At 43.8% G+C, this 26,024-nt stretch overlaps 1 protein-coding gene and 1 non-coding gene across 3 annotated transcripts in view; one reads left to right on the top strand and one right to left on the bottom strand.

The window, feature by feature from the left end:
- Positions 1–19,172, bottom strand: part of SNX27 (sorting nexin 27) — a 60,932-nt gene extending 41,760 nt beyond the window's left edge. The window contains exon 1 of one of the 2 annotated variants that reach the window (XM_039841622.1): positions 18,814–19,172. In XM_039841622.1, coding sequence (XP_039697556.1) covers positions 18,814–19,127 — 314 coding nt within the window. In that variant the 5' untranslated portion in view covers positions 19,128–19,172. The remainder of the gene's footprint in view (positions 1–18,813) is intronic. The other variant, XM_039841623.1, reaches the window with a different exon arrangement.
- On the top strand, positions 12,128–12,246 carry LOC120585337 (5S ribosomal RNA). The gene has a single exon (XR_005648311.1). It is a non-coding gene; the product is annotated as a 5S ribosomal RNA (ribosomal RNA).
- Positions 19,173–26,024: the final 6,852 nt, after the last annotated feature.

The raw sequence follows: 26,024 nt of genomic DNA, 5'->3' as shown, positions 1-26,024 counted from the left end.
TCACTAAGCCGCAATATCGTAATCCATAAAACCGGGCTAATAACACCTATAGCTAACCGAGTTGCTGTGAGAATGAAAATGAGATAAAGCTTTAGAACATGGCAACCACTCAATAAATGGTAGCTGTTCCCGGGATAGTATCTGTACCCGTTGTGCGAGCAAGTAGTATTTTGGCCTCCTGATGATATATAACTCTTTCTACCACCAATTCCCCTTGCCTTTCTTCCGTCTCTGCAACATAATCTAGTTGGAATTCACTTGAAAATAAACCACTGAGCTCTAAACCAGTGACAGTGGGGACCACAAGGCAGTCACCTTCACGAGACAACTGCATCAGAGACCCACTGAGTCTCACGCCAAAGTATCTACTGCCCAGTAGGTTCCACCCACCTACGCTTCTTCTACAAAGACAGGCAGAAACTGAAACAGACTATCAAAAAATTTTCAATGGCGGGGTGATTAAACAAACACAGCAAAATGTTAATTACAGAATCTAGGGGGTAGGTATGCAGGTTTCAACGTGCAATTCTTTCAACTTTTCTACATGTTCAACTTTTTAAGAGTAAGATGTAGGGGGGTAAAAAAGAAGCTACTAAAAACCTCCAACGAAATTTTATTTCCTTTGACAACTAGATGATACTCAATTTACTTTGTGTCTTCAGCACTGTAAAGGTACACTCAAAGATTTTAATAAAATTCTCGTTTTTTACGAGACCAAAATTTGGCCCCGTCGGAGAAGTCTTTAGCTAGCTAATGGGAGTGGCTTTAAGTAAGACTTTTATTCAACTAAAGTTAGCCAGCTGAGGAAATCGCAAAGCTAATATAAACACTCCCAGAAGCAGGAAAAAGCTCTAAATAGTATTTGTTTTTGTGCAGTCCTTTGAAGGAAACTATATATAATGAAACTAGATATGGATGGAAATATGATACAGCCCATCACTATACCACCACAGAAAGATCCATGCTATGCGGTAAGCGGAGCATTATTCTGACCCCCTGTGACAAACAATAAGATATATTTTTGAATTTTGTAGATTAAAACACAATGGCTACATGTCCACAAGCACAGTTCAAATAAACGAGAGAGACAAAACCCAGTTTTGCCAAGGATATGAAAGAACCAGGATTCTCATACATTGCTGACGGGAGCATAAAGCAAAAACAATGTAGCAGTTTCTTATAAGGGCAAACGTACATTCGGTACATGCCCTGACAACTCCACTCCTAGGTGTTTACCCAAAAGAGATGAAAACGTGTCCACACAAACAAACAATGTAGCTGCATGTTCAATGTCGCTTTAGTCGTAGCAGTCCCAAACTGAAAACAGCCAAATGTCTATCAAAAGGCGAACACATAAATACACTGTGGCATAGTCAGGCGATGGAGTATTAGCAAGAAAAAGGACCAAACGCCCCATACCAATAACATGGATGAATCTCAAACACGCACTGAGCAAAAGTGAGACAGAACAGAGTCTGATCAATTTGATTCTGCTTATTTGAAGTTCCAGAATAGGCAAAACTACAGTGGTAGGAATCAATCGGATCAGTGGGTTTCTTCAGGGGGCACGGGACAGGGGTGGGGGTGGGATGGACGGGGTGAGTACTGGATGCAAAGGGACACGAGGAAGCTTTCTGAAGTGATGGAAGCGCTCTGGATCTTGAGTGGTGTGGCGGTTAAATGGGTCTATACTTCAAACTGTCAAAACTCAAACTACACTTAAAATATGCACTTTTGACTATATGTAAATTAGCCTCAATACAGTTGATTTAAAAGTAAAACTTATTACATCATCATTTATAAATATGAACTGAGTAGTCCATCAGCACGAAACGTAACCCCGATTCTACTTTTAAATTACTCTGAAGTTCTTTGCCGCTATGAACAATGTTGTTATGATGAGCCTAGTAGATGAATCTCTACACATCTCTGCAGCACGACGCTGTTTAATGGATAAAACACATTCTTTTTTCTTCACCTCCCATATCTTCATGGAAAATAAGATAAACCTATGTACTTCCAAGTCTTACAAGCTTATTTCACAGAGTCATAAAGAAAAACTTAAGCTAGAGCTGGTTTTACTCCCACTACCACTTTGGCTTTCTGCCCTAATCGCCCATAAAACAACAGGACACATATTTTGAGCCTCTCGTCGTTAAGAACGTCAGCAGCAGATAATTATGAAGTTAAGCCAGAGTAAAAGCTCCTCTTGCAAGTTTATTAAAGCCGTAATGTGAGAGATAAAAGTCAAATTCACTAAATATTGGATTAACACCATTATTGCATGACAAATATAACTGACTTTGTTTTTTAGGAGTCCTCGATTTCTCCTTAGATTTTTAAGCATTCGAGGCTGTAAAAACTTTCTTCTGACAGAATTTGACAAAGAATTTGTTCAGCTAAAATCTAACATTAGAGAAACTTTTAAGAACATTAAGGTACCTCAAGCAAATCAACTACACAATTCTTTAAAAGTATTTATGACAACTATATGCAAACATGAAAAAGTCCTAGATTGTGTTAAATGCAAAAAACAAAGACTGTAAGTTGTTCATTTGGGGGGGGGCTGCATTTAAAATGTAAAAATATTGTCCATTGTGATCATGAGCATATAAAATATTTCTGCCCATAAAAAAGGCACGATATGTAAAATATGAAAATAGTTGAGCTTGAGTGACTGGAACTCTGAGTAATTTTAAAAATTAAAAAAAAATTAACATGGCTGTTCTATCTTTTCAATTACACAAAGCTTTTTAAACAAACTCCCTATCTTCTCCTTAATGTATTTTCTTGGAAATTTGGTGAAGATCTCACAAGCTGGTTCACTGCCCATTTGGTGGGTACAGCTATACTAGACGCTAGAGCATAAAAAGAAGGAACCGCTCTACTGAGATGTGAAAATATGCCCTCTCCGATTTTGCGGTTAAGTCACCTGACTGGCCTAGGTTGATTCCTTTTGCTTCTAACTCTGCCTTGATATCTTACTTCAAACGATCAAGTCAGAGAGTATTTTTACTGACTGTCTTAACAATCATGCTATACTTTGCCCTTAAACTTGAGATAAGAGATTCAGACATGAATAAGCAATGGACATAGTCGAAAGAAGTAAAGCTTGAATGTGTCTGCATAAAATCTATTCTGGACAACTAAATATCAAGAACTTTTTAGAATTTTGTTTCAGAAATAAAAAAATTTTGCACCTTACATTTTACAACATTTAATTTATTGATGAACCAAGAGAAATACAACTAGAGAAAGTAAATGGCCAAAGGCTTCTAAAATGTTTGAGCTTTTTCTAAAAAACAGCAAATCTGGTTAACAATTTAAAAAGTGCAGAATTATTTATCTCAATTACTTTTAATGTTAACTTATATGAAAAATGAGATAACCCCATAAATAGAAAAAAATTCCTTCCTTTTGGAAAGCAATTTCACTGGTAATGTGCATCTAAAGACATAAAAATGTTCATATTCTTTTAACTCAAAATGGCATTACTGAGAATTTATCCTAAGAAAATCATTAAAATGTGAGCTCCACGAGGGCACAAACTTTGCAGTGGCAATGGAGACCGCTCTCACGTCTTTGAAAGAATAAATGAAATAGGCCTGAACTGAGAAAAAGTTAGGAACAAACACATTCATCACTATTTAGATTGGTTCTAAATTTGTTTATAAAAAAAAGAAAAGCCCACAATAGGGGATGAATGGTCAAGAAAATCACAGCAGAACAATCTGATTCACTCTAAAGCATTTATTTAAAATTGTAAATGTGAAGAATAAAATATTTTGGAAATGTCTCTGCCAATGCTATGTTAAAAGTGAATTATAAAGACGTAACTTCATCATTCATCATTAGAGAACTGCAAATCAAAACAAGATAGCGATACACAGCTGTCTCGACGGTTAAATTTAAAAAAAGGGTAAAGCAAGTACCGCGAGGACCTGAAGCAACAGCAACTCATCCGCCCTGAGCAGGTGCAGCCACTTTGGAAGACAGTTTGACAGTTTCTTAAAAAGCTAAGCACAGTCTCACCGTAAGATCCAGCAATCACATTCCTAGGTGTTTACACAGGTGAGCTAAAAACGTATTTGCACAAAAACCTGCACATAAGATGTTTGTACCAGCTCTAGCAGCCAACCGAAATGAACCAAGCTGTCCTTCATAAGTGAAGGGATGAACAAACTGTGGTACATCCTGACAATGGAATATTATTTGGCTATAAAAAATAGATGAGTTATCAAGCCACAACGGACACGGGAGAACTTTAAATCCATGTTGCTAAGAAGCCAATCTGAAAAGGCTGCATATCATACGATTCCAATGATATGATATTCCATAAAATGCAAAGATCAGTGTGTTGCCCGGGGCTCGGAGGGAGGGAGGGACAAATAAATGAAGCACGGGGCATTCTTAGGACAGTGAAACTATTCTGTATGACGCTGTGATGGTACATAACACATTCGTCACAACCTAGAGAACTTTACAACGCAAAGAGCAAATCTTAATGTACGTGAATTTTTACAAAATCAGTTAGTAAGCTGGGGGAATCTAGCTGTGATAAGAGACTCTAGCTGTATTTCAAACATATTTCAAACGACCTCGCTGTGGGGAGTGTGGGGCGGGGGTTGGGGGTAGGGGGGAGGCGCAGACCTAAGTACCTGGAAGTGAGTCCTGTAAGAGTTAAGGCAAAAGGAACTGCAGCATTCCGGCCGAAGCCGTTCGCCATAGGGGCGGTGCAGGTTAACAGGCCTGATACTGCCACACGTGGAAACCAGAATTAAACCATCAAGTGAATGAACAGTAGATATGGGCGCCAAGTTCCTCACCGTTCGGGAAATGTGCAGATCAGTAAGGGGAGGAGGGTCGAAAAGGTCCATGGGAAAGGAGCAAAGCCACCGACATCAGTAAGAACTCACGTTTAACTCAGTACAGATCCAGATGGCTACATACAGAAGTATCTATAGGTATGCATGTATTCAGGGGTCCTACAGACGTATCTATTTCTTTGCTCTGTCAGCTGAGAGGGCCAGAAAGAAACTACACCTTGGTCGCAACGACCACGCCTAGCACGCAGGCCTTGGTTTCCGATACCGTTCTCCAAAAAAAAAGAACCAGGGCTCCTTCGAGAAATGGCTGATTCTAAGACAGGGGCAGGAAATACAGAAGATGAGCCTGGATCATTTTGTAGTGCCGAAAAGTAAGGAAATACTCAAAAAGAAAACAAAAGCAAAATACACTGATGGGGCTATGAAAGAGCTACCAACGGCCAGAGCTATGGCGACTGGAGCAACGAAATCAAGTCGCAGTACTGGATTCCATCGCCAAAGAGCAAAAGAAATATCCATGAGCCCACACCGATCGATAGACAAAATGACTGAATAAATTAATCCATGGGGAGAAGACACATTCTTCTCCTAGGCAGAAGAATTTTTAAAAAAATGTATATAGATACTATACTCTAACGGAGGGGAGCACAGCTCCCCACTCCTCGGGCGTGGGATGCACCCCGTGACTCCTGTCCAAAGGGCACAGTGTGGAGGGGGCAGCGATAAGGAGAATAACTTCCCAGTGGAGAAACCTGACAAACACGACTTCAGCCAGATGATCAAGGCCAATATCAACAGTCATAAATCATGAAAACATGTACCCTTGATATGAACTGACGGAAATGGTACTTTACCTCTGTGATCTTCCTCAAAAAAAAAACCCAAAGTCCCAGTCTAATCACACACACAAAAACTTCCCACAGTCAGGCATCCTAGGTTATACCTAACCAGTACTACTCAAGGTCATCAAAAACATGGAAAGATCGAGAAACTGCCACAGAAAAGAAGAGCCTAAGGAGACATGACAACTAAATGGGATCCTGGAACAGAAAGACACTAGGTAAAAACTAAGGAAATCCTGATAAACTAAGGGCTTTGCTTAAGAATAATGTATCAACGTTGGTCCAATAATTTTAATAAATGTACCAGGAGAAAGTGTGTATGGTGGGGTGCGGAAGGGATATATGGGAACTCTATATAATCTGTTCGACTTCTCTGTAACTCTAAAATTGTTCTAGAAAATAAGGTCTATTAATTTTAAAAATCAGATTACAACAGTATATAACAGTATGATTTCAACTTCATAGAAAATGCATAAATAAAACACAACCAAGATACCAAAAGTAGCTATGTTAGGATAAGACGACGGGTAATTTTTCTTTTCCTCAGTCTCCAAATTTTCTCTAACATATTTATATTACTTTTATAATTGAAAAAAATGGATGTTACACCACTACACACCTATTAGGATGCCAAAAGCCAGAACACTGACACCACCAAACACTGGCGAGGATAAGGATTAAGAGGAACTCTCATTCATCGCTGGTGGGAATGCAGAATGGTGCAGCCGCTTTTAAAAGACAGTATGGCAGTTTCTTACAAAACTAACAATCTTTTACCACCTGATCCAGAAATTGTGCTCCTTGATACTACCCAAAGGAGTTGAAAAACTTATGTCCTCACAAAAACCTGCGCACAGATGTTTACAGCATCTTTATTCATAATTGCCAAAACCTAGAGGCGACCAAGATGTTCTCAGCCGAGGAATGGATAAATGAACGGTGGCAGATTCAGACAACGGAATGTATTCAGCACTAGAAAGAAATGAGCTATCAGCTATAAAAAGACATGAAGGAGATTCAAGCGCATGTCACCCGGTGAAAGACAGCAGCCTGAAAAGGCTGCATACTTTACGATTCCAACTACATGACAATCTGGAAGAGGCAAAACTAGAGAGACGGTAAAAAGATCAGCAGTTGCCAGGGTTTGGGGGGAAAGAGGACTGAATAAGCAAAGCACTGAGGATTTTTAGGGCAGTGACACTCACTACTCTGTATACTATAATGGTAGACACGTGTCATTATAAATTTGTCCAAACCCATTAAATGTACAACACCAAGAGCGAAGCCTAATGGAAACTATGAACTCTGGGTGACAATGATGTGTCACTATAGGTTCATCACTGGTAACAAGTGTACCTCTCCAGTGGAGGATGTTGATAGTGGGGGAGGGTACACACGGGGGATGGGGGGCAGGCAGTATATGGGAAACCTCTGTACCTTCCACTCGATTTTTCTGTGAACCTAAAACTACTCATTAAATTTTTAATGAATTTAAAAAATTAAGAATGAAATCTCAAAAACTATATATATCAAAGTGGATCCACCAAAGTGGATCACTAGGAACCTATCACAATTCCTTAGTGAATAATTCAAAACAAGATGGAGTGAGCTATTCCATTTTCTGCCATGAAAATCAAACTAAGATCTGAAGTCTCCTAATCAGAAAAATGCCATAGTTTTAGATGGTTAAATCATATTCTATTTTCGCTTAGGAAGCTAGATCCTCAAAATAATTTCACTAATTGTCACTTATTCTTATTTCTTTCCCTGCACACCAAAAAACAAAACAAAACAAGAAACTAGCTGGCTCTCTTCAGTTATAATTTCATGTGACCATTTTCCAGCCTGAGCAAACGACATACAATTGAGCAGAAAAGTATGGCATCAGAGTTATAGGGTCTCAAAATTACAATCAGTTTGCTTTGTCTTCTTGATTTTTAAGGCCACTGTCATGTGATGCAATAATTCTGACAGATTATTCTTCACCAGGAAAAAATAATGTAAAGAGTCTTGACTCAAACTATAACCGAACATAAAAACAAAAAACTTCATTCTATTCTAAGCTTCACCTTTAGTAAATGAGGGGAAAATAACAAATGTTGACTACATGTAGACCAAATTAAATGATTTCCAGCCTTAGTTCACAAATCTTTTGGTGCCTCTTTTAATATTTATACCAATATTTGAAAGCACCTACAGCTAAACTTTTAACACTGGGCAAAAGAGGACATTTGTAACAATAAAGCATGGCCTTGGCGTGGCTGAGAAAGTGCACAGTGTGTCCACGAGCATCTGGTCTTCCCAAAGAGAGAAAAACGAATAATTCGACAAATAAGCTGCTTCCCATCACCGAGACTTTTTATCCTTGGCTGGGTGCTCTACTGACAAGCAACGCTCCCCGAGGCAGGACAAGTACAAAGAAGGCTCGTCTGTCTTTCAACCTTAATCCCTCCCGCCAGAAGTAACAGGGTTTATTACTGGAGATGGAGGAACAGAGTCCCCAGAGCTTCTAATTCCAAGGCGATCAATTTACAAATACAATCTGTGCTGGTAGATTTATTTCTGAATAAATGAATCACACTTGTCATTCAGGAAAAAGGTATAATAAGGCTTAAGGCTTTAAAATATTTTTTAAATATATATAAAATTATAATCAAGCTATTCAGAAAAAAAGTTCATTACCTGATAATTACCTGTAAAGCCAATGTACCCCCACCTGTCACCAAGAATAAAAACTTGTTCACTTTTCTGTTCATTTCCCTCCTGATATAATACAAAATTCTAGTCTTAGAATTTTAAAACAGCCTCCTGTATTGAAAGTCGTAAGGCTATAAACCTGTGTCCCAGTTTGCCAGGACGCATCTGGTTTATACCTGTTGTCCTGGCATAACTGATGGGCCCCTTGCATTTTCAAGTGTCCTTGCTTGGGCAAGAAACTATGCAGCCCTGATTTCAGTACATCCGCGTCTGGGGGACGCCTGCTAAGATGCACACAGTCCCTGGGCACTCGTGCTCATTAGCGTAGATAACTAAGGATGGAAAAGCACTTACGGGGACTTGGAGGGATTGTTCTAAGTTTGTTCATCCAGCTGGGGGAGCTGGTGCCATCTTTCCTTTCTTACCCTCCCTGGGTTTACTCTGGCCCTGACACTGTCACTCTGCCGGATCCCCTACCCAACTGTAGTTGCCTAAGGGCAAAAACTACGTGCCATTCAGCTTTCTATCCCCGGTGTCTAATCCTGCGTTTGTCACGTACCAAGCACTCACTAAAGATTTTCCCTAAAGGAAAAAGTTATTAAGGCCAGCACACAAACACAATAATGGTTTTCCTTCGTGCATTTCCACAATTCCGTTCCTTATTTTTAACTTTGAAACTGGGTTTCACTGTTCAGAGGGAAATATTAAACATACTATGCAAGCTCTACATTTTTCAAACTTTAGTGTTAATGACCATTTTGCTTTTTATTATGAGAAGCATTAGAAATAATGCCTAAAAGTAAAGTATGGCATTTAATATGTAAGCAATTTCAAAGTGTGGCTATGCTTTCTTTTATTCAAATATATTGAAAAGTCGATTATTTTATTAATTTTTAAATATAACCTTGATTCCAAGAATAGCAAAATGAGATAAAGAAGAATAAGAAATAAATATGTTGATATTTAAAAAGCGAGTCTTCATTTCATGTGAATTCTGGAAATAATCTATTGTAATTATACTGTTTCACATCATGAAAACTAAATGCACCAGACTTAATAGGAAAAATTTAAGCACATGGGTTTCCTCATGTGACAGATGCTAAAGAATTAATTACCAGTAAGACCTTAAAGATTCTGGTACTAAAACTATAAAAGTATACATTGATTTTGTTTTGATAGGATTTTTTGTTTTTCAATTTTTGTTTAAAAACTTGATCAGCATTTAACTTCATGGTTCTATTCAAATGTAAGGCTGGATGTGAAAATGGGTTAATTGTCCACACTGCGGGATAATAACTGTTCAGTATGGGTTAGACAGCTGCTAACAGCCAGAGCAGTCTCCCTAACCTGACTCGCTTCCCTCCTCTGCACACCCTTTCCGAGGACCCTCTCTCAGTAATTCCCCGGCTAAACGGTCAGTCCCTCAACCCTTTCCATACACCAACTCAGACTCTGAACCGCTGCCCACACGGCCAGCTGAAATGCAGCCCCCAGATGTTTTTCATTTCGTATACTGTACACGGCGAAAGTTAGTTAAAGAATTAAATCTACCTGCTTTATCAACAACCTTAGTTTGTGAGTCAGGTAAATTACCAAAGGTAGAATCAAGTTTTAAAGCTCCATTTCACCACTATTTCTGAATTACATAATTCAATTAAATGCATGATTCCTTGTGTGATCTGGTTAAGTCTGTTCTGGGGTGACAGCCTGCACCCCGAATCCCAACACCCGTTTCCTAAATGTTCATTCAGTCTGAAGAGGTACTTCACATGAGCGTGAACAGAAGTATAAATCTACCACTACTACTGAAAATACAGTTCCAAATACCTTCGTCGATGAAAGAGAGCCTTTCAAAATTAACACTGAGACATACACTTTTGAAGGGAGACAGCCCTTGGGCAAATACCACCATCCTTTAATCCAAATTAAATGTGGACAAGCTCTTCTCGAAGGTGAGCAGAAACTCCAGCTGGAGTCTACTTCCAGGTAGGGAACAAGAAGGTACAGAAAGGCCTTGTCTGCATCGGCAATACAAAGGGCACCTGGCTAGGACAGGGAGCTCTAGAATAATCTAGCAGCACATAACTCATAAAGGGAAACCTTACTGTCATATTTCCTTGGGCTCGAAATGCCAGGTAGAGAAACTGATTGCCATTTCCAAATTAAGACAAGTGCAGGTTACACATCTTGAGAAAACAGATCCAAATAAGTAGTTTTTTAACCCTACTAGAATCAAAATGACCATAATATTGGGTAAAAAGAATTAAGTAACCTGCATGGTTAAGTATTCAGTAGACAAACTACCCTGATTACAAACAAACTTTCTAGATGACTAAACTGATGAGCAAAAGAAGTGGAAGTTCCCTAAACTTTCGCAGAGGCCAATCGTTTTCCAGTATCTCCAAATATTCAGTTAATCTCCTGATTTTTAAAACATACTAAATAGACATAACTAGAACTAGACAGACACACAGACATAAAAGTACTGCAGTATTGGGGGGCGAGGGGGCAACTTCCTGGGTAACCTCCCTGAATGGCCCTGCAGGAATGACTGGCCTCCTCAGCCCAGCAGGAAAATACCCACACGAGCAGCTGACTCCTGCAGACCGCTCTGTACTTTTCCAGAGAGAGCAAATTAATTACTCGTGTTTCAAGTCCGCAGAACACATACATCTGGGATTCCAGCCTTTGCCGAGGTCAGACGCAAGAACCTGCAGTTTCAGACAGCTCAAGCAAAAACGAATCATTCATTAAAAGACGTTTTCATGACAGTGCAAGTTCCGTGAAGGAGGTACAATACACATAAGGGGACTCAAACAGTTCCTTACTCTGCAACTTTAATACCTTGCAGAAAGGTGTACGTCCTCAAATATCACGAGAACCTTACCTGGTTAGCAGGGAGCGGTAAGTAAGAAACAAAAGAGATGACCCACATACGACCCAGCACCCGACTAACACGATTCCACAAAACTGCATGCTGTGGGGTCCCTCACATTACTGAGAGCGAGCGAACTTGCACTTTGTGGTCACCGCCAATTCTTAAACTTATCTGAATAGTCTTAGCATGAATTTTGGTTTTGAGGTAGACTACGGGTATAAACCTCAGTGCTACGTTAAGTTCGCTGTCTGTCGGCAGTCCCCTGAACCCCTGATGACACGCTCTACGCTGAAATAAATTATTTCAACGGGAAGGAGGTGTCTCCCTATCGGGGGAGCGGACCTGGAGGAACGCAGTTAAAACACCACCACGGGTAGGGCGGGGCACAGGGATCCAACTTATCAACTGTAAACACGACGGTAAGTACAGTTACTTAAAATGTCAGAGAAAGAAACAGATGCTTGAGGAGCTGGACTGGACTGTGAGATAAAATACACACACAGATTCAAGGCGACCAGCTCCTCGCCAGCTGTCGCCAGCTCTGGGTGTTAGGGCTTAGTTGTCCTTCGTTCTCTTCTTTATATAGTACGAGACAGCCCAAGAGACTAGATGCTCTGAAATTCTTCTAATTCTAATAGCGATTTTCCTCTTTGGCTTTGGAAAAGTTATTCCACCTCTTCGGGTAAATAAATAAAAACTAAATTTTCGCAGGGAGTCCTGGGTATTAACGCACGTACAACCATATTCTGACTTCAGAAACAGAATAAAATCCAAACTTCTTAGCAAGATGCATTCAAAGCCCTTTCTGATCTAATTTCGACCATAACTGTCTATAGACAAACAGCAGTCTTAGATTCCTTAGAGTTATCCTAAGAACTTTTCAAGTCTACGGCCATGCCACCCTGAACGTGCCTGATCTCATCTGATCTCGGAAGCTAAGCAGGGTCGGGCCTGGTTAGTACTTAGATGGGAGACCACCTAGGAAGACCAGGTGCTGTGGGCATTTAAAAAAAAAAATTTTCACATCTTCAGTTTCCTCCGCCTATGAAACCCCTCCCTCTCCCTTCTCCGCCTACTGAAATTATACCCGTTCTTCAGTCACGGTGTAGAAGTCCTCTCTGACCTCTCTACCCATCAATCTTCTCAACATATTCACTCTTTCCTCAAAACTCCCAGTTTTCCGTGGATCTCCATCATTTCATGTCGCTTCGCACACAGCAAACGGTTTACACGCACCGTCCCCACTGCAGTGCAGGCTCTTCGGGGACAAGGACGCAGGGACTCTGGGACTTGTACAAGCCCAACAGCATTTTACACATAGTTTACGCTTAACTGTGGAACCAGGCCGAATACAAGGTGATATTAGTAGGCGAACAATAGAGAAATGATGCCCTAAATCATAATTTTTCAAACAGTGGATCACAACCTAATGAGTCTCAAAAGTAATGCAGTGGGCCACCATCGATCAGCATTCAAAATCCAAAATGAAATGAAAACACACAAGAAACCGAACAGACTAAAATATACCAGATTACATGATGCCAGTAAATACAGCGTTGCGAAACTTGCTTCAGGTGAGTTTTTGTTTTTTTGTTTTTTATTTAGACTAGGTTGTAATATAAATCCTATCTCTTACTGTGAGTTGCAAGTTTTAAAAATATTTTAAAGCTGCCTAAACACTTGTTTCCACACGTGGGGCTGGAACTGTCCCATGTACACACAGCCTCCCACCGGCTGCCGAGGGAAGCACGGAAACCCTCCACGTGGCTGAGGGTCCAAGAACAGAACGACCCTACCGACCTGTCACCTACACCGCCGCGGCCTTGGTGCCAGTGATGTCATCTCTCACAAGTGAACCCACCGCGAGATCTTGTGCCCGAAGCACTGCGACTGACCATAAATTGTGTTTGCTTGTCATTGAGTCTCTGTTTATCTACCGGATCACAAGAATTATTCCCAGAGGAGCTTATCTTAAAAAATAATTATCCTTGAGAGCATGGTAACAACTCTCACCTGAAATGACCTGGTCAGTGGTGGATGGAAAGAGAGCGACCCAGACAAAGCTTCACGTTACTAATGAGAGACCTTTTCCTGGTCACAGCCACGCTCTGGGAGTGATTCCCCAGGGGAAGATGACGCTCTTTCCAAATTCAGTTTCATCTGTTTGCCACCTCAACTGCCTATGAGATGAAAAGTATTTCTTTAGGCTGCAATTATGATTGTCATGCTCCCTTCACCAAAAACCAACGGATTAAAGATAGAAACAAATAAGGGCAAAGAATGACTGCTTCGGTCCCCTCTTGCCCACCCAATTCAACAAAGAGACAACGTAAATAAAGACATGAGTTATATTCCACGATAACAGAACCAAAGCTCAACTGCTATACAAGTTGATAGAGATGTGACTGAATTTTAAGAATTTTAAGTGGCTATTCAGTCAAGAAGAGATGACTATTAAGTCAACAATACCTGGGAAAACGAAAGAAATAGAAAATACACTGGATTTAGAAGTCAAAGACCTGGGTTTAATTCGAGTTAACACTCGTTAGTGCAACGCCCAGTGTCCTCTCTTATGAAATAGGGATGACGCTGATACATTCACTCATCAAGTATTTACTGACTAATTACCTTCTATGTGCCACCAGACATCTGGCGGGAAAAGAACACAGAGGTAGTCCCTGGCCTCAAGGAGCTCACATGTTCCCCATCTCATAAGGCTGCTGTGAAGACTGAATGCAAAAACACCGCAAATTGTAACACACACTCCAAATAGCAAAGTGGTATAATGACTTTTATTACTGTTCTACCCCTTAATCACCCATCTTTATTACAACAGTTTAGCAAGATTCAAGAAATGAAGTATAGATGATCAGATATAACAGTCCACCAACCACTGAACTTATTTTCCTAAAAGCTGCCATTCAGGAGCCTGACAAAGTACTATTTGTTAGAATACAGTCACATGACTCGACATGACCGTAAAGATAAAATGAACCGAGAATTCAAGGCCTATGACCTGTAGTGTCGCTCCAGGTAGGGCTGAGTATGTGAGTTGCATTACCCACACCTGGCAAGAAAGTAAAGCATGAAGGATTTCCAGGCCCCACATAAGACCTACTGGATCACAGCCCTTAAAAAGTGAGCCTGCGAATTTATACTTTTGACAAGCACACTTACCCAGTGATTCTTATGCTCACTAAAGCTTGAAAGTCACTGTCAAAAAAATTCCTTTGATCAATAACCATGATTTCAAACACCATTTCCAAAACCTACCTGGAAAATCTGAGCCAAAGAGAATGGAATTCAGCTACAACCGAGAAAGTAACTATTGAGGAGGTGCACAGCAGTCAATGTTACATGACTCAAGTAACTCGTAAAAATTCTTGACACCAACCACGTTTTTATTCAATCATTTTCAAACTTTCACATAAAATACCCCCCCTCAAAAAAGAATGCCCGTGAGCTATCTGTAAGTTATCAAAATTAACTCTCAAGAGTCAAACATATGGTGACGGAAAGAGATTAGACTTTGGGTGATGAGCACACAATGCAATATACAGATGATGTATTACAAAACTGTACACTTGAACCTTATATAATGTTATTAACCAATGTCACTCTAATAAATTTAACTTAAAAATACTCTCAATGAACAAATTTATATATACGGCTTTAATTTTTCTTACGGTTTAACAAGGGCAAGTTGATGGGTATATTACTCTAGAGCTGTCCAGGAGGAAGACACATGCTTTCCGTACCATGACTTTGAATGGCTGCCAGCCGATCTTAGGAGTGCACACTTACCAAAGACACACTACCAGATACCAAAGAGACAAAACACACTAGGCGGCAGACAAACCCGACCCCTCAAAAATACAGATGGTGCCATGTCCAAACCCACTGCACACTGACACCCTCCCGCGGCACCTCTCGCGAGACCAATCCAGAGCCCTTGGACCTACTTTCACCTTAAGAAAATTAACCTCAAATCAAATGTTACTTCACATACTATACAATTAGTGCAAAGATATATTTATTTTGGTTCTATTTGTTTAGAGCACTCTTCACTCAGCCTCCAGGTACATACACATCAAAGTGAAGACACTCGATGTATGACACTGGGGAAAATTACAAGGTGGAGACTCACATTCCATCTGCAGTAAGATTTAGAGCCCAGAGGGCTTGTTCATATTCCAGCACCAAGCCCTGCAATATGACTCTTTCCCCAACCAGTTAAAATCCAGTCTGTTTTGAAAGGAAGAAGGACAAACTGAAGCAGTGAATTTAGTTTAAGGACTGTTCCAAGGTTCAACGAGGATGGGCCTTGGCAAACAGACTTTAAAAGAAATGCAAAGAAACTGATGCCCTGCTTTTGTGCGAGCGTGCATTCCCTTCAATCTCAAAGTTATTCTGTTCTTTTAACACTTCTATCAGTTGTCCAAACAAGTGCAATATATGAGGGTTGGGATAAAATAATTTGTGCACAGGAGGAAAGCGGTTAAAATAGGGAAAAGTCTTAGTTAAAAGGCAATTATCAAAGTCCAGACATCTCTCTGACATCTAAATAGTAATTATCTACCCATGCCTAACCCTGACCACACCTGGCACTTCATCAACTTACAGAGCTTTCCTGGGACAAGAGAGGTTAACTAAAGGAACTTGGGTGAGAGACAGAGAAAAGCTCTAAGGAATGTTGCCTAAAGAATGCACTAGGAAAATCAGCATCAACCTAACCAAGATCAAAACAAGCAGCAGACACAGATATCCCTCAAGAATCATGTCTGGTTGCTGATTTCCTCCTCTCACTTGAAAACCTAAAGAAAAGATGCAGATTTTGGAAGAAGAGAAAGAAAGAGAAAGAAACTGTATACAGTTGACTGCTGAAGGTGGGGGCTCGGGGAACTGACCCCTGCGCTGTAAAATCCAAGTATAACTGCTGACTCCCCTAAAACTTACATTTTTCCCTCAGTGTCCTGGGGAGAGGGGATAGGTTTCAGGACCCCGCCCCCTCCATCGCGGATACCAAAATCTGAGGATGCTCAAGTCCCCGTATAACACGGTGTCAACGCATGCAGATGGTCCTCCACATCCGCGCACTCCCAACCATGGATTGAAAACAGTACAGGTATTTATTGAAAAAAATCCACGTAAATGTGATGCCGAGCAGTTCAAACACGACTTGTTCATGGGTCAACTGTTGAGGTCTCAGGGAATGTACCAACCAGCTCAGCTCTGTGTTGCAACCATCACTATTTCCGCGACAGCAGCGGAATTTGGAAATCAAAATACAGTTGGGAGATAATAACCAATGTCAGGAAGATGTCTGCTCATCACAACCTTCCAGAGAAAGGTTCACTAAGCAGAGTGTTCTTTTGCCCTGCCCACTAAAGAAGGCAAAGTTCTCTACTCACCCCCAAGGATGTGCCAAGATGCAGCGTCTTTTCTCTAGAAGGAGGAATGGACCTAGACTGGAACCTGGGCCTGAGGTAAGCCCATCTACCTGTACTAGTCTGAGGTCTTCTTTACAGTACCTAGTTTGTCTGAACTCTGCTGCAAAACCACAACAAGGGGAAGAAGCCACCAACTATGTTAGCTGGCATATATATATATACATATATTGACATGAAATGGTCAATCATGTTAGCTGTAGTCTTCTATGAAATTATTTTCGTTTAGTTCTTTTAGCTCCTATAAAGAGTAAACGATTTAGAACTTTATGATAAATTTATAATTTTAAATAAATACTTTAGTTTTAAATTTAAAAATAAACAAACAGCTGAATCCAAAGTTAACTTCCAAAGGGAATGAAAAATGACAATTTTAAGAGCTTCTATTGGAAGAAAACATCTGCCACAGGTTTTGAGTTAACTAGAAAGAAAAGAATTAGGCACAAAAGGTCACTGTTGCATTCTATATCTGAATGCCCTTACTCTCAAAAGAGAATACTAGAAAAGAGTATGTAGAACGTTAATGGAAAAAGAAAGCATCTATTTATAGGAAGAACAGGAGAAAGTCATAGTAATAGCTTCAAACGCTTGCTTGATGAGCTACTTGAAACAGAATGAGTGGATGGCACAGAGTTAAGAATGTCAAGGAGGAGGGCAGGGGCATAAGGTAAATGAGAACAGATGGACCCCTCTATATGCCGGACCCTCCAGACCCTATCCCCTTTGAAACCTTGAGCAAAACTACTGTTTTACCAGAAGAAAGCCTGAGGGTTGTGGAAATTATAATTTAAAAAAATGTGTAAAAATGAAAAAATTCATGACAGCAAATTCGAGGACTGGGGGAGAGGGTTCGAAAGTGTGAAGAAAGAATATATAAGACAGACTGAGGAAGAAGCAGAGATACAGCATGGAAGGCTGCTAAGGAGAATGCAGATGAGAGCACACACCACCTACCAGTCAACCAGCAACTCTATAAATTTAATACAACCGTACAAGTGTAGCACCTGGATTAGAGCGGAGGAGGGCTGCACAGACATCGCGAGACGAGGCAGCAATCTGCGCGAGCTTTAAGGGATGCGGTGGGGAAATAAGGATGAAGGAGCATAAAGGGGGAGGGACTGCAGCAGGGAAGAGGGTGGGTTGCAGCTGCAGAAGGGGCCTGAAAAGAGAAGGAAGGGAGAGCGACCTGGAGGTGACGAAGAGGAGGACAGGCTCAAGCGTGGGCTCACCAGGCAGAGCAGGAGAGCGAACGGGAAGCAGCATGGCCTGAAGAAGAGGGGGGTTGGGGGTGGTCAAAGACCCAAAAGGGAAGTCGTAATTGTAGACCGAACAAAAGTACGAGCACGGTGCAGGAGGGAAGGCGGACGGGAACGGGGATGCTCTCCCAGGCATGAGGCTGGTGATGGGGGCACGAGAGTCAAAATCACGGTGTAAACACGAGGGCTACGGTGAAGACGAGCCACGGTGTCCAAAACCCCACCGCCCCAGCAAACAGAATAGAATAGAATAAAATAAAATAAAATAAAGGCATGCAAGGGTCAGAAAAGGTAAACTCGGAGGACGAATACAAAACCGAAGGGAGGAAAGGGACACACGGAAGGACAGAGGAATGGAGACGGGGGGGCTTCGCCAGCGGGACAGAGTAACTAAGGAAAGCAGTGCGGCGTGGAGGGCGGCTGTTTCCGGAGGGAAAGCGGGAGCAGACCAGAGTCCGCGGGGGCAGAGGGAGTGGCGGGGGACAAGAAACTACGACGCTAAGGACGAGGACTTGGGGAGGACACACAGCGGCCGGGTCGGAGGAGATGCTGTCAGAGCGGCAGGGGAGCCTCCATGGCAGCGGGGGGCGCAGTCGCCGGTCAAAGGTGAGGCACAGGGGACAAAGCGGCCGAAGGAATGGGGGGCGGAGCCGCAGCGGGGGACACTGGAGGATACACACGAGGGAGGGGGGGTGGGAGTCGCAGAAACCCGAGTGTCGGGGGTAAAAGGGTATCCCCCCACCCCCGGGAGGTGCGGGGCCTGAGGGGGGCGGGGGTCCCGAGGGTGCGGCCTGAGGGTGACAGGAGCGGAGGGGAGGTGCGGGGACAGGCGGAGGGGACGGGGCGGCGGGCAGCGCCGATACTCACACCTCCAGAATGCGGTCCCCCTTGCGCACCCCGGCGCGATCGGCCGCCCCCCCGGGCAGCACGGCGCTCACATGCTGCAGCGGCGCGTACAGCTCTCCGTTGATGCTCCGCAGCTGCCCGCCCTCGCTCACTTGGCCCCGCACGTTGAAGCCGTAGCCGGACTCGGACTTGACGATGCGCACGACCCGCGGGCCGCCGCCCCCGCCGCCGCCGTTGCCGGCGCAGTGAAGCCCAGAGCCGCCGCCGCCGCCGCCGCCGCCGCCGTTCCTGTGAGCGGCTGCGGGGTGAATCCCTTCCCCGTCCTCGTCCGCCATCTTGCGAGCCAGCGACCGTATCCCCGCCCCCCGACGCCTCACGCCCTCCCGGCGCGCGCTCGCCCTCCTCAGCAGCCGCGCAGCCCCCGACGCGCGCGCCCGCTCCGCCGACCGCGGGACCGGAGTGGGCCAAGGAGCTGCCGGCGGGGGCAAGGGGGAGGCAGGGGGCGGGCAAAGCGGACGGTTGGGCGCCGCGGAGCCTCCTGGGAGGTGTAGTTTCCTGGCCGTGGGGGCGGGGCCCGGCCGGAGCGCGGGTTACGTGACGCGTTCGGGAGCGACACCTGCTGGGAGTTGTAGTTTGCCTGCTGCGCTCTTAGGAAGTTCAGCTGTTGGACCGTGAAAGCTTGGTGAACTGATAGAGCTGTTGACTCAGGGCAAGTGTTGTTTTTTTTTTTTCTTCTTTCATGTCATAGCCTCTAAAGACGTTGGTGATTCAGCACAGTCTTAAATTATAACAACTCATTTGGTCACTAGCTTCCGTGTTCACATACGTTATTCCATGGCTCCAACAGCCTCAGGTGACCACTAGATCATGAATTCGTTTCTCTATTTCACGTTTTAGGAAACTGAACCTTAAAAGTGCCCGAGGTATTCAGCTATTAAGTAACAGGAACTAAGGCCCAGTTATTTTTGTGTAACTTTCTTTTCGTGTATTGCAACTACATAAAACCGTCGCAACTATACAAAAAGCATATATAGAAGAAACTATGGCCTCATTGATTTAGAACTGGATATTAGAGGACCAAGTAATTTCACTTGAGCAACGATTTCGAAGTTAGCTTTATTTCTAAGTCATTATGTTTCCCCCGATCGCACAGCAAAGTTATTTGCAAATGGCAGCAATTGATGTTTTGGGGCTACCTAACCAAACACAAACGTACAGATATTGTGCAGAATGCCTGCTAAAGGCAGGTAAGCGGAGCAAGAGCAAAAATAATGTAAACATCTTAAGCACTTAATAGTCAAGTCTAGTATTTGATTTTACCCTCCCAGCAGGCTGATAACTTTTGTCTGTTACTATTTCGTGAATGCTGGTAAAAGAAATAAGATTCCTGGATCACAGACAAAGGACTATGATGACCCTGGAAGCAACATGAGCTTCAGCATGTTTGTGTCAATTCCTCTTGCCACCCCAAGTCTCACGGGGATGACATAAGGGCTTAGATGAATGCCTTGTGCTTGGTGGATTTACACCAAGGCGGAGGAACACTGAGCTGAGGGAACCTGCCATTTTATAGGAAGCAGGAAACAAACCTGTTCTTTTCCTAGAGAGAGACATTATTTCGTCCCTCAGAGTAGTTCACTATAAACATAACCCTGAGAAATGGCCCCGGCGAAGAGCAGTCAGGGCCTTGCATTCTTGGTAAACCCAGGAAAGTGGATAGAAAGCATGTCAACATTGCTATGTGCCGAACACTATTCTAAGCACTTTACATCTGTAATCTCATTTAACCCTCACAACCCAATAATGCACCTATTTTATAGATGAATAGACAGGCATAGAGAGATCACACAGCTAATAAGCAATGAATCTAGGAGAAGCAACAGAGATACATAGTTAAAAGACAGTAAAGGTTTACTTGCAGAGGTCTGATGGCTTATAAAAGCAACAAGCAAGTCTTTGAAAGAATTCGTATAAGGGTTTCCAAGGAATTGCTCTGGGGGAGAAAAACAATAATTAAGACATCTCCCAAAATGTGGACTCGCAATTATTCTATAACAACATAAAAATTAATGTGACCTTATTTTTTATAACCAGCTAATAAAGAAGGGCCTCAATTAGTTACATAAATATGGAAATTAGTAAAAGACAGAATAAGGATTTTGCTCCAAAATAATGACATTTGGATTGAACGTGAATCATTTGGTTTGAACCGAGCACTGGATGGGAAGGAACTTATCCGCTAAAGCAAGGCATCCAAGATAAGAAAAGGGATCTTCCACGGAAAGAGCTAATTGTTAAAAATTCGTTTATGCCAGAAAAATTTACTGGATGCGTACTCTGTTCTCGGCACTGTAATGGTGGCTAAGGACACAAAGATAAATGAGATATCTACAAACTCCATGAAGGGCAATATGACAGAGTCGAGTTATAAATGCGCACACTCTGTGATCTGGCAGCTCCACTTCTAGGAGTTCATTCTACTGTCATGCTTGCACATGTGTGAAATGACATTTTTGTGAAGTTAGGCATTGCAGTGTTGTTTGTATTTGCAAAAGATTGGAAATAACCAATCTTTAACCTAATCAATAATCAATAACCTAACGTTCGTTGATTAAATTATGCTACGCCCGCAATGGAAAACGGGATGAGTGTAAAGAAGGAATAAGGAAGCTCTTTATGTACTGAAATGGGATGATCGCAGAGATACCGTACGTAAGTAAAAACAAGGCACAGCACGGTCTATAGAATATGATATTATTTTGTATAAAAAGGAAAGCATAGGTATATTTATATCCGTGGAGGTAGATACTGATAACTTTGCCTCTGGAGAGGGGGACTGGACAGCAGAGTTGAGGATGGGGTAGCAGGAGGGAGACTTCACTATATTCCTTTTGATAATTTCTGAATTTTCAGACAGACGAATGTGTTGCCTATTCAAAAAATAAGATATTTAGAAAGGATCGGATTGGAAGAAAAAATGATTAGAGCATCAAAATAAGAAAATTGAGACACCATTACCGCTCTCAAGAACTCACCATCTAGCAAGAGAGCCAGCAAAAGAAAAAATGGTTGCAGTGCGGGCCTTGGCACTCCTGAGTAATGGGGGCTGTGACAGGGGCCTGCACGAGTTGCTAAGAGGAACGGGAGGGGCCTTCCAGATGGAGGAGCTAAGCTGAGTGATCGCGGGTGGGAAGAGTCCGCAAGGCAGAGGACAGCGGTGAAAGGAAACTTCCCACGAGGGGATCTGTATTCGCACAGATTCGCAAGAACGTGATGCAGTAGGAAAACCGCAAGCAGTTCAGTAGGACTGGAGTTGAGGGAATGGGAGGAAGTGGGCCAGGGAGGAGATAGGGGTGGTGGGTGGGAGTCAGATCTGGAAGGGCTTCCGATATTGAATATCACGCCCAGGAGTTTGAATTTCATCCCTACGTACTTAGGGGCCTCTGAACGCTTTTAAGCAGAGCAGCGGTGTTACCAAACCTGGGCTTCAGGAAGTTCATGCTGCAGGAAGTACAGAGAACGAAATGAGATAGGACGATCAGTTAAGGAGCAGTTGCGGTCACTCAGGCAAGAAATGACAAAATTCAGACCAGGGCAGTGGTGACGGTCAGAGGATTCCCCGAAGAGAACGGGCTTGCTGACCACCTGGCTCTCAGGCACGAGGAATGACTCAACGTTCCTGACTCGGTGTTGCAATTCCCCAAGGCCAGCCAGGCATGAGCAGGAAGAGGAAGAGGTTTGCAGGCAAGACAATGAGTTCACTTTGGGGTACGTGGCATTGGAGGGGCCTGCGGGAGATCCAAGAGGAATGGATCAGCAGATGGTTGGACGCATGAGTCTGGCGTCGGCGAAAGGGGTCTGGGCCAGAGCACAGATGTGGGAGTCCTGGGCCCTGGGTGGTAGGTGGTGGTAGATGAGAGCCTCGAGGTAGGGTGCATAGTGAAAGGAGAGAGAGCCAAGGCCAGAACCCAGAGGATGCCCTGCCTCACCACCGCCCCCCACCATTATTTAGACTTTAAGAGGAAGGGGGTCAGATGAAGGACTGAGCGGAGTCAGAGAGCCGGGAGACCCAGCGGAGTGGGGTCTTGACGGCGATGAAGCTGCTCTTGGAAACGGGACCTGAACTGTTTGCAGAGCACTTCCCGCCCAAGAGCTGTTCAGTCCTGATGGTGATCATTCACCAGAGACTAGACCTGGACGGCCGGCAGGCCCCAATCACATGGCTAGTTAATACCAGAGCTGAACCTTGAACCCAAATTTTCCGACACCAAGTCCAGACTCCACTATACAGCTTCCTTTTAGTTAAAGAAAGAAAAGTTCCTCCCACCTTTTGAGATGTGAGAAGTCAGCAGGTTTCCATGCACTTTTCGTGTGGGAATTACTTAGGTGAGACTCCCCCTCCACACCTTGGCTCGTATGTCCTGCAGTCCTAGGTGGCCTGCTGCTTCTCGGTCCCTCTTTGCAGATCTGAAATCTCATCCTTCAAGCTCCAGCTTAAGTCTCCTCATGAAGCCTCCCCTGAGGGTTTCAGTTCACTCTGACATATCCCTTTTCTTAATTCCTTTGGCAGATACACTTTGCAGTGACGCCTCCTCCCCCGGGTGAGTCACAAGTGTGTAATCCCCTCTCCTTGAGTGTGGGCAACGCCTGCGACTTGCTTCTAGGCCATAGAATATGGCAAAGGTGATGCTGTGTCAGTCCTGTGATTACAGCTACATCATATAACACTCTTCCTTAGCAGACTGGGGGAGAGAGTCTTCTGTTGTGTAGACTGCCTGTGGAGAAGGCCCAAGACAGGGAACTGCAGGCGTCTCTGGGAACTGAGAGTTGCCCCCAGCTTACAGCAAGAAAACGGGCTCCTCAGGTCTACATTTGCAAGAAATTCTGCCAACAATCACATGAGTTTGGAGGGAGACCCTGGGCTCTCTAAGGAACACAGCCAGCCAGCACCTGATTGCAGGCTCGCGAGACTCTGCAGAGGACCCAGCTAACCGGAGCCCAGACTCCTGACTCACAGACACTGTGACATAATCAACGTGTGTGGTTTCAAGCTTCCAAATCTGCAGTCATTTGTTACACGGCAATAGCTAACCGATGTAATTCTTACTGCATTGTCTCGTCGGCGTCACTCAGTTTAGACCATGACAATTTCATAGCAATTTCGCTTTACGTTTCCAATCTGAACATAAGCTGCTTGAAAACAAGGACCTTGTCACATGTGACTTGTGCCCTCAGAGCGTACGAGAGGCACAAGGGAAGGAGCTCGGCAAGTGTTGCTAGGAAGTTCGTCCACGAGAGGACCATAAAGTGGCTGATAGCACCTGCTACACAGGGACGCAGTGGGGATCGAATGAGTAATATGTGGAAAATGTCTAACATAACGCCTAGCACATAGCTTTTATTAATAATACTTATTAAATAAATATCACGCCCAGCCCCATTTCCTCACTTTGCTGATAAGGCAACGGCTCCCTCCACTCCACCCTCCAAAAAAAGAAACAGACCCCGCAAGGTACGATGACTAGTCAAAGGTCATTCGTAAGATCAGTGGCCAGAACTCAACCCTAAGTAGAAAAAGTAAATGGCTTACGTGAGCTAAGCAGGCACGCCACGCCCTGTGGGTTCAGGGGGTGAAGAGAACAAACGAACACAAAGGACCCTTTTTTAGGCTCTTGCCCTAATTCTCGCTCTTCTTTCCTCTTCACTGCCTTCCTGCAGCGCCCTCATGAAGAGCACGTGAAAAAGCACCCTTCTGGTAAAGTGAGTCATTTGCAGAAGTGGATAGTACCAAGAGACTAGAGGATTTCTTAGTCAAGATCCTTTAGTTGCAAGTGACAGAAACTCAATGCAAAGTAGCTTAAGCAAAAAAGAGAATTAATCGGTTCACATAGCTGAGGGCGACACTTGGGTATTCCAGTTAACTGTAGCTACATAACAGACTACCCCAAAACGCAGAGACATAAAACCATCACTTCGCTGTGCTTACGCACTCTGCAGGTCAGGAATTCGGGTAGGAGACTGCTGTTCCATGATGCCTTGGGCCTCAGCTGGGAAGACTCACAGGCTAAGGTGACTTGATGGCTGGGGTCATCTGGAATCATCTTGTTTCTCTGAGGTTGGCCATCCGCTGGGACCTCGGCTGGAGCTGTTGGCCTGACCCCTGCACGCGGCCTCTTCACGTGTCCACTTAGCCTCTTCAGGCATGGGGCCTGGGTTCCAGAAGCAAGTGCCCTGAGAGAATGAAGCAATAGCGCACGGCGTTTTCATGGCTCGGCCTCCGAAGTCACGTGGCACCACTCCCCCCATATCGTTTTGTCCACGTGATCGCAAAAGTCTGCCCCGGGGGGCGAGGGGAGGAGGGGACCCAGACATCCCCACTCGATGGGAGGAGGGTCCGTGTTGCATTAGCGTATGTGGGGCGGGCCACCTCTGGCGGTGGCCGTCTCTGGAAAATAAACTGTGTCCCACTGGGATGGCTCGTCGATTAAAAGCGAGTACTGTAGGAACTGAGACCTTAGGGTCTGGCGCAGAGCGCTCCGAGCCGCTGTGCTCATTTTCATTTGTCTTTCGTTTTCGCTCATCTCTGCTTCTCGTGGTCTATTCATTAGCAAAGACAAAAACAAAACAAAACAGACGACAACAACAAAACCACCTATCTTCTCAGGATCTGTGTGTAATTTCCCAGGGAAGGACTTTGATTGAGTCAGCGGCCCACCACCCGGACCGACGGAAGTGGCCTGGAGAATGACCTGTGTCCCAATCCGGACCACGTGCCTAAAAGAAAGCTTGCCGGGTAGACTTTGAAAAATAGCTAGCATCATGTACCACGGGCTGAACCTAAGCGAGCACTTAGACGTGTTGGGCCATTGTACTTACCGTGGGTTCTCGACCAGCATTCTGCAGTCACAGGATTTCAAAGCCCGTTACCTGGTCGCCTGCACGCCACATCACGCCCTTGCCTTCCACTTTGCCACACCTCACCTCCCCGAGAGGGGCTGGGTTTCCCCGTCGGGGAGAGAAGCTCCCCAGCTCTTAGAGCTCCCCCGGCTGGCTTTTTCCCCGCCATCCCTCTCCCCACACCCGACCGTCATATTCCTATTCCCAAATCTCCCTTTTCACGATCCTTTCTTTCCGTTGCCACTCCCGAGGCTACCGTCCCTCTGTTTGCTGTGTCTCCTTCTTTTTCTCCTCCCTCCCCCCTTTTGTTTTTCCCCTCAGAATCAAACTTAATT

The sequence above is a fragment of the Pteropus medius genome, unplaced genomic scaffold, assembly GCF_902729225.1.
Source record: "Pteropus medius unplaced genomic scaffold, Ma_sr-lr_union100, whole genome shotgun sequence".
Lineage (NCBI taxonomy): Eukaryota > Metazoa > Chordata > Mammalia > Chiroptera > Pteropodidae > Pteropus > Pteropus medius.
The sequence above is the reverse complement of the archived record's forward strand: the minus strand, read 5'-3'. Positions and strand labels throughout refer to the sequence as shown.